This window comes from Lonchura striata, chromosome 26 (genome assembly GCF_050655825.1).
Source record: "Lonchura striata isolate lonStrDom1 chromosome 26, ASM5065582v1, whole genome shotgun sequence".
Lineage (NCBI taxonomy): Eukaryota > Metazoa > Chordata > Aves > Passeriformes > Estrildidae > Lonchura > Lonchura striata.
The window spans coordinates 8,381,971-8,394,374 of NC_140728.1; the positions used below are offsets into that span (position 1 = coordinate 8,381,971).

At 63.0% G+C, this 12,404-nt stretch overlaps 1 protein-coding gene across 5 annotated transcripts in view; it reads left to right on the forward strand.

Moving 5' to 3' along the window:
* Positions 1-338: 338 nt before the first annotated feature.
* KIF21B (kinesin family member 21B) overlaps positions 339-12,404 on the forward strand; it is a 49,915-nt gene continuing 37,849 nt past the window's right edge. For all 5 annotated transcript variants that reach the window (XR_013341256.2, XM_021527657.3, XM_021527658.3 and 2 more), the window contains exon 1: positions 339-436. Coding sequence is in view for 4 of the 5 variants with exons in the window: in XM_021527657.3 (XP_021383332.2) it covers positions 399-436 (38 nt within the window). In the remaining variant the exon portion in view is untranslated. The remainder of the gene's footprint in view (positions 437-12,404) is intronic.

The window sequence follows — 12,404 nt, forward strand, 5'->3', positions numbered from 1 at the left end:
GTGTCCCATCCCTGCCCGTGTCCGTGTGTCCCTGTCCGTGTGTCCCATCCCTGTCCCTGTCCCTGTCCCTGTCCCTGTCCCTGTCCCTGTCCATGTCCGTGTGTCCATGTGTCCCATCCCTGTCCCTGTCCGTGTCCGTGTGTCCGTGTGTTCCGTCCCTGTCCCTGTCCGTGTATCCCTGTCCATGTCCGTGTGTCCATGTGTCCCGTCCCTGTCCGTGTCCGTGTCCCGGCTCCCGCCGCTCCCGCTCCCGCCGCGTGCTCGCGGTCCGGCCCTGGGGGCGTGTCCCGGCCGGGCCCCGCCCCGCACCTGGCGCGGCCCCGCCCCGGCCCCGCCCCGGCCCCGCCCTCCCGGCCCGCGGATGCTCCGGGGCAGCGGCGGCGGCGCCGCGCGGGGCCATGGCGGCCCCGGACAGCTGCGTGAAGGTGGCCGTGAGGTGAGTGCGGGATCGGCGCTTCCCGCGGGCCGGGCCGCGCCTCCCGGAGCTCGGTGCGCCCGGCTCCGGTACCGACGGGCGGGGCGGGCGCAGCCGCTGCGCTGCGAGGCGGGGGTCGCTGGGTGCCCGCCCGGCTCCGACCCCCGCCCCGGGGCAGTGAGACCTCGCCGGGCCGGTCTCTGCCGCACCCCCTCGGCCCCGCCGCTCTCCTCCCCACCCCCGCTCCGCACCGTTTGGGATGTCTGCCCCCTCTCCCTCCGCCGCCCCCGCCGCCCGCCATCCCCCGTGGCCGGCGGAGGGCGAGGCCGGGACCCCCGGCTCCTCCACCTGCCGAGCCGGCGGGCGCCCAGCCCGGGCGGCTCCCGCCTGCTGCGGGGCGGGTTCGGCCGTCCGAAGTGTCACCAGGATGCCGGGCGTTGTGGGGGCTCCCTGCCCGCCCCCCCGGGTGGTGGGAAGCGATGCGGTATCGGTGTCCTTTGTGCTGGGAACAATGCGCCTGCAGACCCGCACCTCACGGAGGAGCTGCTGGCGGCCTCGGAGCCCGCCGGGGCTCGGGGGGCTGCGGGAGCTCGGGGGGCGTGGGCCGGGCGAGGCCGAGCCCCGCGGGAGCGGGTGACACCCCCTGTGTCACCCTCGTCTTTGTGAGCGCCATGCCCGGCCCGGTGCGCGGCGGCGGGGCTCTGCCGCTCCTGCCCCACGGGAGGGAGGAGTCCCCGCCGAGAGAGGGGATCCGAATCCCACGGAGCGACAGCGCGGGACCCTGCCCGGCCCGGGACCTGCCGCGGCCGGAGCCGCCGTCCCGCGGGGAAGGGACCGGCCGGCCGCGCTCGCCCCGTGCCTGTGCCGGGGCAGCCGCATCTGCCGGGCCCGTGGTGGCGGTGGAGCGGGTCGGACGCCGTGGGAGCCCGGCCCCGCAGCCCGTCCCGGCCGGGCGGACACGCCGTGCCTCCCCGCCCCGTGCCCCCGGCGGTGCGGGCAGTGCGGGCTGGCGGCGGCGGGGACGCGCCGGGGCTCGGGGGGCACTGCCCGCGCCCTGCCTGGTCGGAGCGGGAGCACAAAAGATGCTGCTGGTGCAGCGGCAGTGATGGAGGGAGAGCGGGTGGGTGTGGGGCTGTGTGTGCGTGTGCACGCCGATGTGCGGGGCTGTGTGTGCGTGTGCACGCGTGTGTGTGCACCGCGACACCTCCCAGCTCCCCCTGCCCCTCCATCCTGCTCGCCCTGGCAGCAGCTGGAGGGGATTTTTTGCCATTCTCCTCTGGAAAGGCCGAGGGTCGAGGCCAGGCTTTGGCTGCGAAGGATGGGGGAGCTGCAGGAGTGACGGCAGCCCCGCTGCGGCTGCTGCTGGGGTGGCTGCACAGGGGCAGGGGGGCTGTGCCAAGATAGAGCGCCTGTGCCAGGACACTGACCCGGGAGCCGAGTTAATGCCGACCACGGGGGTGGAGATTTCCTCCTGGCCAGACTCTTCCCGTCTCCATCCTGCATTTCTCTCGAGATGATGCCTTTGAACACCATGCCGGAGATGGGGTGGGTGCCCCGTGGCATGGCGGCTGTGGAGTCCTTTCTGCGGGGCTCTCCTCATCCCTGGGTCCCTTCCAGCAGTGGGGTCCCGGGCTGGCTGCTGCTTGGCTCGGGGACCGCAGCGGGGAGGAGGCGGGGGTATGCAGCACTGCAGTGGGGCTGGAGCGGTCATGGTGAGGATCCAGGGAGGGGGGAGAGCTCCAACCCTCCTGCACCCCGTCCTTGAGGGAGCGAGCCAAGATCCCGCTCAGAGCAGCTGGTGAGAGCCGGGCACACGGGGGGATGTGGTGCTGGAGGTGAGTCGGGAGGACAAAGGAGCAGGGCTGGGAGTGAGGAGGCTGCCAAACAAAGCCATCGGGTTGTGATGCTGTGCAGGAAGGTGGTTCTGATGCTGAGCTGAGTGTGCAAGGGCTGAACTGCTCTCCCTGCAGACCACCCACCTTTTCTGCCACAGCAGCCCCGGGGGGCTGGGGCTGGGTCCCCTCCTGTCCTGGACTTGGAGCAGAGCAAGGTTTTCCTTTGTCAGTGCTGGTGACACCCTGCCGGTGGAGCAGCCAGGCTGCAGGATTCTCTAAGACCCTTGAAGTAAACCTGCCCCCGATCCCACCTCTCTCAGCCATCAGAGCACAGAGGAGATTTAATGGTTCTGGGATGCAGCAGGACACGGATCAAAGTTCCCCTTTTGTCCCTTGATAATAACATGAATGGGCCAGCTGTGCTGTTTCTTTGGGGTCTCTGTGTCTGTGCTGCTGGTGGGAGGGAGGTGGGACCTGGGGAAGGGCCGAGGACACTGGCAAGTGATGGTTGGTGTTGCTGTCACAGCCATCAGGACCCGTCTCCGTGGTCCCACAGAGCCTTGGGGTGGGAGGAGTAGGAACAGTTGAACAGAGATGCTGGATCTGTGCATCCCAGTTCCTGCTGGTTGCCTTGGTCTGGCAGGAGAAGGCAGGAGAGATGGTGTGGTGTTTCCCTGCCAGCCCCACAGTCTCTCATCCTCTCCTTGAGACCCTGCTCTGCCCCATTTGCACTGGGCTCCAAAGAGCCTGGGTGCTGAGCTGTGGCTCCCCACGTGCTGGGAGGGAAATGGCCGGTACCTGCGGCAGCGCTGCTCTCAGCAGAAGGAAATGCAGGCCCAGCAGCTCCTCCTGGCCCAGGGGCTGATTTGTTCCTGTACCTTGTACCTGCAGCTCAGACCTGCAGTGGTTGCAAGGGCAGGGCTGGGTCCTGCCCTGGCTCTCACCCTCCCTGCCAGCAGGGTCTGCCTTTGCTTGCCCCTTAGTGTGACTTGTGAATGTCACTGTGTCTCCTGAGTGTCACTGTGTCTCCTGAGGCTGGTTCTGAATGTCACTGTTTCCTGGGGCTGGTTCTGAATGTCACTGTATTTCCTGAGGCAGGTTCTGAGTGTCACTGTGTCTCCTGGGGCAGGTTCTGAGTGTCACTGTGTCTCCTGAGTGTCATTGTGTCTCTTTCTCAGTGTCACTGTGTCTCCTGGGGCAGGGAGGAGCCGGGCTGTGGCTCTCCAGGCTGTGCTGGGCTGGTGCAGGGAGCTGCCTCCTGCCCGGCAGTGCTGAGCAGGACCTGGGGCTGATGCTCCTCAGGCAGCAGCTGCTGCTCCTCCTTGTAGGTCACCTTCAAAGGGGTGGCTGCAATGCAGCCGGAGCAGCAGCTCCCCACTCCTGCCCTCTGCCCAGGAGCACAGAACCTCCTTGGTTGGAGGCTTGGCACAGGAACTGGGGGCTTGTGCCCCCCAGCAGCCCCTCTCCCCACAGCCCCCTCCGGGTGCGGGCAGTGGGACGGGCTGTGTCTCAGGAAGCAGAGCTCAGCGCAGCAGTTCTGCAGTGTCAGGAAGGGCTGATGGCATCTATCGACCCCCGAAGCCATTAAACTCCTTGCCTGGAGGCCTGAGTGGCCTGGCTGGCTGCAGAGCTGCTCCCTGAGGGCACCTCCAAACTGGCTGGCTGGTTTGAGAGGGAGCAGCATCCCCTGTGCCAGGGCTGCCATGGCACTGAGCATGCCTGGCCTGCTGAGGAGACGCAGGAAACGGAGCTTGTGAAATTGGGGAAGGAAGTTGAGTCGTATTTCAAGTTTATTTAAACTCTGCAACCTCCAGTGCTCTGCTGCTCTCGTGGCCGCCCCTGCTGCGATGCTCTGTGGCCCACAACACAGCCCATGGCTGGCTGGTGCCTGGGGAGGGACTCCCAGCTCCTCCTCGGAGTCCCCCTCCCCTCATCATCTTACACCCTCGGGGCTGCTCCGGCCAAGTGACTGAGCTGCCAAGGCCTGGAGGTGGGATCAGCCGGGCTTCAGCCCTGCCAGGGTCCTGGCATCTCCAGTGCCCATGGCTGGGGCTCTCTGCCTGCTGGGATGCTTCCTGTGAGCCCAAAGCGTCTGGCACCAGCTGGGGTCACTCACCGAGGAAGTGAAGTTGTAGCGCTTCCACATCAGCTGTTCTGGGGTGGATTTGGATCCAGGGGAAAGGTGCGAAGTGTCTGTGCTGCCCAAGGGCTCCCGCGGGGAGAGGGAGGTGCAGCCCGGGTACTGCTGCCCACCCTCCCCTGCTGCCCTCTGCTGTGGCACTGGCTCCTGCATCAAAGCCATCGGCCTGGCTCTGCTCAGCTGTTACAGCCCTGCAGGGAGAGATAAGGCAATCGATTCCAGCCCAAGACACGGGATGTGACTGTCCTGGAGGGGGAGGGGAAGGGGGGAGGGGAGCAGCCCATCCCGGTGCTGGGCACAGCCCTGGGGTGCTCTGCAGGGTCGGGGGCAGCCCTGGTACTGGAAGGAGAGATCTCAGGAGGCTGCTCTACCCTCGGGGTGCAGGGCTGGCAAACCCAGCCCCTTCCTCTGCAGCCTTTGCACCTGCTGAGGGCAGCTCAGCCATGGCAGAGGGCCCCTGCCCATCCTGCGGGTGTTTTGCTGCCAGGCTGAAGCTGCCCAGCCATGCTCTGCTTTCACTCTGGGGCTCTGCAGCCTGCTGCGGCTCAGGGCTGTGTGTTCCAAGAGCTGGGGGACAGGGGCTCCCCAGCCTGGAGGGAGTTTTGGGGGCCACGCTGGGCTCCGGGGGCGCTGGGCCCAGGAGTGTGCGTGCAGGGGGCTCCGTGCCTGCCTTCAGCCAGCCCTCAGTCGGCTTTTACAGCGGAAATGTTCAAAAGTGGAGCAGGGCTGCACCCCCGGATGTGCCAGCGCCCGCAGCAAAGCAGCGTGGGCAGCCTGGGGAGGGTTTGGTGCCCACCCATCACGCGTGGCAGGGCATTTAGCTGAGCACCCTGGAGCCTCAGGAGCTCAGGGCCCCCCAGAATCAGTCCGAGGACGGAGGCAGCTGCTGCCTCAGCAGTGAAATTGGAGGCAGGAGAAAACTGCGGAGGAAGGCCCAAACAAAGCTGTCAGAAACATGGCTCCTGGCCCCGGGGAGGGAAGGCGATACCCTCTGTGAGGGTATCCAGTGCCAACCCGGCCGTGCTGTGCTGCTGCTCCTGCTGGGGCTGGGGCTGGCCCCGCGGGTCCCACAGGGCTGTTTGCTGCTGCAGGCTGTCACAACACGCCATGCCACCGCTTAAACAGCCGGCGGATTTGGGATGTGCCGGATCGCAGGGACATCTGCCACGGGGGTCTGCTGCAGGAGATCATCAGTGTGCAGGGTTCCTCTGCGCCCTGGCCACTGCTGATGGGTTTTACTTTGCCTTGGTGGAGGGGACTGGCACTGCCTGCCATTCTTCCCTCTCTGGGCAGGGCAGGAGCCAGCCCAGCGCTGCCCTGCCGTGTGCTGGTAGCCCTGCACTGCTCTGGGGTGCGGCTGCCTCCTCTGGCTGGGAATCTGCCCCTCTGCTCTCTCCGTATGGATGCCATGCAGTCAGTACCCCCTCTGCCAGGGAGGGCTCAGAGCCGAGCCCCAGGACCGGGGGATGCCAGGGAGGGCTCAGGGCTGAGCCCCAGATCCGGGGGATGCCAGGGAGGGCTCAGGGCTGAGCCCCAGATCCGGGGGATGCCAGGGAGGGCTCAGGGCTGAGCCCCAGGAGCAGGGGATTCCCTTTGGACTGGGGGATTCCCTTTGGACCGGGGGATTCCCTTTGGACTGGGGGATTCCCTTTCCCAGCCCTGCAGCTCCTTGGAGCCTGACCTGGCTGGGGAGGATTTCTTGCCACAGCTCGCTGTGCTGGAGCCTGGTGCCAAGCTCCCCCGTCCTGCTGCCCTGTGGGGCTGTGGGCACCTCCCTGCCTGCTGCCCATGCCCAGCTTTGGCAGCGAGATGCTCCCATCCCTGCTCTGGCCTGGGATGCTGGCAGGGAGCTGAACTCCTGCTCCTGCTCCTCCCCATGCCTCCAAGCACTGAGATCCCTGGCCTGGAAAGCACAGCCCAGCCCCTCCAGCTGGGGGAGAGGGGGGGTCTCTCAATCCATGCTGCTGAGGTCTCTGCTCAGCCATTATTTTAGGCTGCATCTGCCTGAGGGAGACATGAGGTCAAAATGTTCTCTGTTCCTTGCCCTGGTGAGGGACTGAGTTTGCTCCTGGGTACTTCAGAGCATCTCCTGTCCTGCTGGCCAAGGGCTTGGCATTTATTTATTTCTATTTATTTTTATTTAATTAACTTATTTTTATCTAAAAAATATATCTATTTATTCTATATACAAGTATACATATTTTTATGTATTTATTTTTAGCAATTTATTTATTTCTATAAACAATATAAATAATTATTGATAAATAATAATATAATATAATATAATATAATATAATATACTATAATATAATATAATATAATTAATATAATATTATAATATAATATAATTTAATATAATATAATTAATATAATATAAATTATATATATAAGAATATATTTATGAAGTAATATATTTAGTATTAATAAATATATTATCCAATATATTTATAAATAGGAACTATATTATCCATATCCCTTTATATCCATTTATTTATTGATATTTATTTCTTTCTATCCCCTTATTTGTATTTTGGAGAGGGGCTGGAGAGGCACCTCTTTTGTTCCGCCTACTCCCATGTGCTCTGGTGCTCCTGGTGAGCTCTGGGGCTGCGGAATCTTCTGCCAGGGTGAGGTTGTTGTTTCCCCAGGGGCAGCTGGAGTGCACTGGGAGCCTGCAGCACGCTGGCTCTGGGGAAGCCTCAGCTCCAGCACGGGCACACCAGCGTGGGGCTGGGGTGGGAGTGGGGCGTGGGCACCTCGCAGGGCGCCTGGGAGAGGGAGAGGTCCTGTGGGTGGGATTTGCTGAGTGGGAGGCCATGGGAGCCTCAGAGCTGGGTGGGAAGTGTGTCCCTCTGTCCCCTGGGGGATCCTGTGCTTGGTGGGATCAGTGCTGGCCTGGCAGCCCCAGGTGACTTGGGGAGTGCTGGTTTCCTCTGACTCCCCATTAACTCCACTCTGCTGCTGAGGTGGTGTTTTTGGGGCTGGAGGGGACTTGGGGCCCTGCTGGGGCATGTGGCACATGGGATGTGCTGTCACACGTGTGTTCCCACCCCGCCTGGGGCTGGTGACACCGCAGCCTTTGCAGGTGGCTGTGCTGGGGCTGTTGTGTGCAGACATCTCCTGGTGCTGCCCTGGGGCTGAGCCCAGCCTGAGCGAAGGTCACCTACGGGGGTGAAGCTGGAGTCCAGGGACATCCCAGCCTGGGCTGGCTCTGCTCCCCTCTGGGCTGGGGAGAGCAGGGTCCCTGCAGGTCCCCACATCCCCTGGGTGTCCCTGCCTGGGGCTGGGTGTCCCTGCCTGGGGCTGGGTGTCCCTGCTGTCCCTGCCTGGGGCTGGGTGTCCCTGCCTGGGGCTGGGTGTCCCTGCTGTCCCTGCCTGGGGCTGGGTGTCCCTGCCTGGGGCTGGGTGTCCCTGCTGTCCCTGCCTGGGGCCGGGTGTCCCTGCCTGGGGTTGGGTGTCCCTGCTTGGGGCTGGGTGTCCCTGCTGTCCCTGCCCAGGCCCTGCTGTCCCTGCTGTCCCTGCCCAGGCCCGGGTGTCCCTGCCTGGGGCTGGGTGTCCCTGCTGTCCCTGCCCAGGCCCGGGTGTCCCTGCTGCTGGCTGTGCATGTCCCTCACCCTGCCATGCTCCTGGCAGAGCAGATGGTGCAGCTCACTGCCTCGTGCTTCTGCCACAGCTAATGAGCAGCACATGCTGCCTGCCACGGCCTGATTTAAAGGTTTCCCTAAGCCTGGGAAAGTCTGCAGTGGTGGGATTAGGGGGAGCCCAGGGGGCTCTGGGGTGCGAGGCAGGCTTGCCCAGGAGCAGGCTGGGTGGCATTGGGGTGGGTCTCCCTGGGGGATGGATGTAGAGGCACGTCCCTCCTTTGGGCTGTGCCCAGCGGGGCTCTGGGTGCACCCAGCCCTGTGGGGTGCCCAGGCTGCCCAGGAGCTCTGTCTTCACCCAGTGCTGGTCCAGCCATGCTGGCTGAGGCACCCCCAGCCCTGGCAGGGCTTGTCTGGGGCACGGTGGCACGGGGGGCTCTGTGCTGTGCCTGCTGCTCGGGGAGGTGCCTGCCTATATCTCTTAATTGGGCTGTTTGCTGACCAGACCTGGCAGTCTCCGGGGAGCCTGATTCAATTTTCTCTGATTGCTAAGCCACTTCCCTGCCGTGGTAATTAAATGCTGAACTTTGTCTTGGTTTGTGTCCAATATAACCTGTGTGAGAGAGGCAGCCCTTGGCAGCCAGCCCTCTCCCTGGTCCCCATGCTCAGGGAGAATGGGGCTGGGAGATCCTTTTCCAGGCCAGGGGAAAAGTCTCCTATGGGATCTGGGCAGCCACTGGGGAGGGCAGGCAGTCCCATCCATGCTTGAGGTGTGGGAAATCCTGGAGCACTTTGTTCTGATCCTGCCCTGGGGAGCTGCTTGGCCAAGCTGAGCGCCCCTCACCTGCTGGCTCTGGGTGCCTGGGCTCTCCTTGGCCCGTGGGATGTCCTGGAAGAGCACTGGAGGATGAGATGGCTGCTCCTGGCTGAGCTGGGCTGATGGTGGGGTCACAGGGCAGAGCAGGGGGGAAGCTAGGGAGCAGAGAGGGCAGCGAGGCTGGCAGGGCTGTGGGCAGGGGCTCCTGCAGTTCTGAGGGGGCTGGGGACACTGGGAGCAGAGATGGGGCCATGGGAGGAGTGGGGATGGGAGCAGGGCAAGCACTGGGGATGTGGGGATGGGAGCAGGGCAGGAACAGGGATGGGAGCAGGGCAGGCACTGGGATGTGGGGATGTGGGGATGGGAGCAGGGCAAGCACTGGGGATGTGGGGATGGGAGCAGGGCAGGCACTGGGGATGTGGGGATGTGGGGATGGGAGCAGGGCAGGCACTGGGGATGTGGGGATGTGGGGATGGGAGCAGGGCAGGCACTGGGGATGTGGGGATGTGGGGATGGGAGCAGGGCAGGAACAGGGATGTGGGGATGGGAGCAGGGTGAATGCAAGGTCATGTAGGGGGGGAAATGGGGTGAATGCAGATGATGTGGGGCGTGGGGTGAGCACAGGTGATGTGGGAACAGAGACAGGAGCCTGAGTGCAGGCAGTGTGGGGAGAGGAGCCAGGTGCTGCCTGGGCTTGCCCAGCCCACCCGTCCTGACAGGCTGACAGAGCTGGGCTGTGCCCCTGGTGGGCTCTGCCAGCTCCAGCTCTGCCAGCCCACAGCAGCTGATGCCTGTGGCTGCGTGAGGGGCAGTGCCTCAGCAGCATTGCAGTGGGCAGCCTTGCCCCTCTGCAGACATGGTGGACAGGAGCTGGTGGCTTTGAGCATCTGGGGCCTGGCACAGAGAGGGAAAATCCCAAGGAGCACTTCCACCCATCACTCTCCAGCTCTTTGGCTCTGCTCCCTGGGCAGCCAGCCCTTCCTGGCTGGGCAGCCTTCTTGGGAGGGAAGAGGAGCAGCTCTTTGTAGGATCTGCAGGCAGCTTGCAGAGAGGTCTTGGGAGGACAGGAGCTCTTTGTGATCCCCCAGTCTGCGAGCAGCTGCCCTACAGCCCCCTGACAGCGCTGGGAAATGTTGGAGGGTGTGTGTGCTCAGGCTCCTGGGAGGTGGAGCAGCCCCTGTGTGACACGGGCGATCCTGGGTGATGGACCTGGGTCCCTCTGCCCCCTCAGCAGGGTGGAGTGGCCTGGTGAGTGCCCACGGGCAGTCTGGAGGGGTGGGCTGGGGCTGTCAGGCTCTGGCTCTGTGCTGGAGGCTGTGGGAGTGTGCTGCCATGGCTTTGGCAAAGTGCTGGGGGCCAAAGGATGCTCCTGCTGGAATCTGAGGTATTGATGATTCCCAGATTGTAGAAAGTCTCTGTCTGTCAGCCCCGCTGCCAAAGCAGAAGCCATAATTGGTCTGTGCTGGTTTCCAGGTTGTTTATTCTGTTGATCTCTCACATGTTCTGCTGCCCTGCCCAGCTCTGTCCTGCAGGGCAGCATGTGGGGCTCTGCCCTCAGTGGGATGTGACAAACATTAAATACCAGAAACTCCCTGGGCTGCATTTACAAGAACGTGCCAATATCTGTCACCTACGTTGGACAGTGTGTCCCCAGCCTGAACCAACAGAAAAATGCCAACACCACAGTGAGACATGGAGGGCATGAAGAAGGAGAAAAAGGAAAAAACACACTCAATTTCTTCTATCCTGTTCCTTTTGAATTCTTAATCTAGAATCCTAAAATTTTACTTTTTCACCAGTGCCACACTTAATTATTACTTATATCAAGCACTCAGAGCAGGTAATTGATCCTGTAAGATTGAAAACTCTTTTCCATGGCCAGAGATCACAGCCAGTGTCTCTGGGGGCTCTGTCCAGGGGGGTTCCTGTCCCCTGCCAGGGTCCCAGGGCAGACAGGGCAGCCAGAGGGAAGCCCTGGATTCCCACATGCTCCGAGCCCCTTGGGGCTGCCGTGGTGCTGGGCTGGGAGGCAGGAAGCTGAGACAACTGGTGAGGAGGACAGGAACCCTGCAGTCCGTGTCAGCTAAGCCGTGCCTTCCCTGCAAGGAGACAGCCTCCCTTCGGCGTGCAGGAGGCTGCTGCTGCCAGTGCTGCATGCAGCCCTCACCTGGGGATGCTGCCTGTGCCAGCCGACCCCGTCCCTTGCCTCTTGCAGGGCTTGAGATGCTGGGATGGGGAGATCCCCCCGGGACGCTGTTCCTGCTGGGATCAGGGACCCCCGCCCAGGCTGAGCCTGCCTCTGGAGCTGCCTCAGTGCCCACCTGGCACTGGGCTCCCAGCCCCTCCTCCACTCCCTGGCACGGGGCAGCAGTGCGGAACAGCTCACCCTTTGTGCCTGCCGAGCTCCTGGGCCTCAGCTCCTGCCCCTCGGCTTGCAGGGCGCTCTCCCCTCCCTCCTCCAGGATGCTCGGGCTCCGCGGCAGCCCAGCCATGGAGACGGCGCTTTCAGAGCCTGCCAGCCTGGCAGGGATGGCCAGGGGAGCGATGGGGACACTCCAGCCGAGGTCCCCTTTGTTTGTGTCCCTGCGTGGCTCGTACTGGTGGCTTTGGATGCTGCTGCTGGATCAGGCTCCTGGTGGGATGCTGTCATTGCCCAGCGGGAGCTGCCGGCTGGGGAGGGATGTTCTGCATCCCTGCCTGTCCCTCTGTGTGCCCGTCCATCCATCATCCATCCATCCATCATCCATCCATCCATCCATCCGTCCGTCCGTCCATCCATCCATCCATCATCCATCCATCCATCCATCCGTCTGTCCATCCGTCCATCCATCCATCCATCATCCATCCATCCATCCATCCATCCATCCATCCATCCATCCCTCCGTCCGTCCGTCCATCCATCCATCCATCATCCATCCATCCATCCATCCATCCATCCATCCATCCATCCATCCACCCACCTCCTGCCTGCTGCACTGGCTGCCTGGGAAGGTTTTCTTGGCAGGGGTGTTTGGCTGGGGCCGTGCAGCTCTGCCCTGGCTCTCCAGTCCTTGTCACCATCCCTTGGCAGGGAGCTGAGGGGTTGGTTGGCGTGGCCGTGGTCCTGCTGGCTTTCTCCTTCCTGGGGTGCCTGTGTGAGGCTGCTGTGTTCATGTGGGAGGGAGGAAGCTGAGCACTGAGCGAGCTGCTGGCCTCAGGACAGGCTGTGTCCTCCCCGTGTCAGCTTGGGGCAGAGGTGGCACCAGGGCCAGTGTGGGGCTGGCTGGGCACAGACTGTCAGGAGCTTGGGTCGCTCCTGCCAGGCTGGGGGGTGGAAGGCAGACCCCTGCTGCTGAACTGCTGGGTCATTTTGGTTGGCACTGAGCAGGTAGGTTGCCAGCTGTCACATAACCACAGCAGCCTGTGTCACGGGCTCTCAGGAGGGCAGCAAGGCTCTCAGGGGTGTCCCAGTCCTGCACCAGGCACCCCAATGCCTTTGGCTCTGCTGTGAGTCCCAGTGGTTGGCAAAAGCTGTCCTCATGACCAGGTGTGGGGCAGGTTGGCTGGCAGGTGTGGGAGCAGCTCCTTTGTTCACAGGTTTGACCCTGCCAGTATCACATCCAGTTCTGTTGGACCT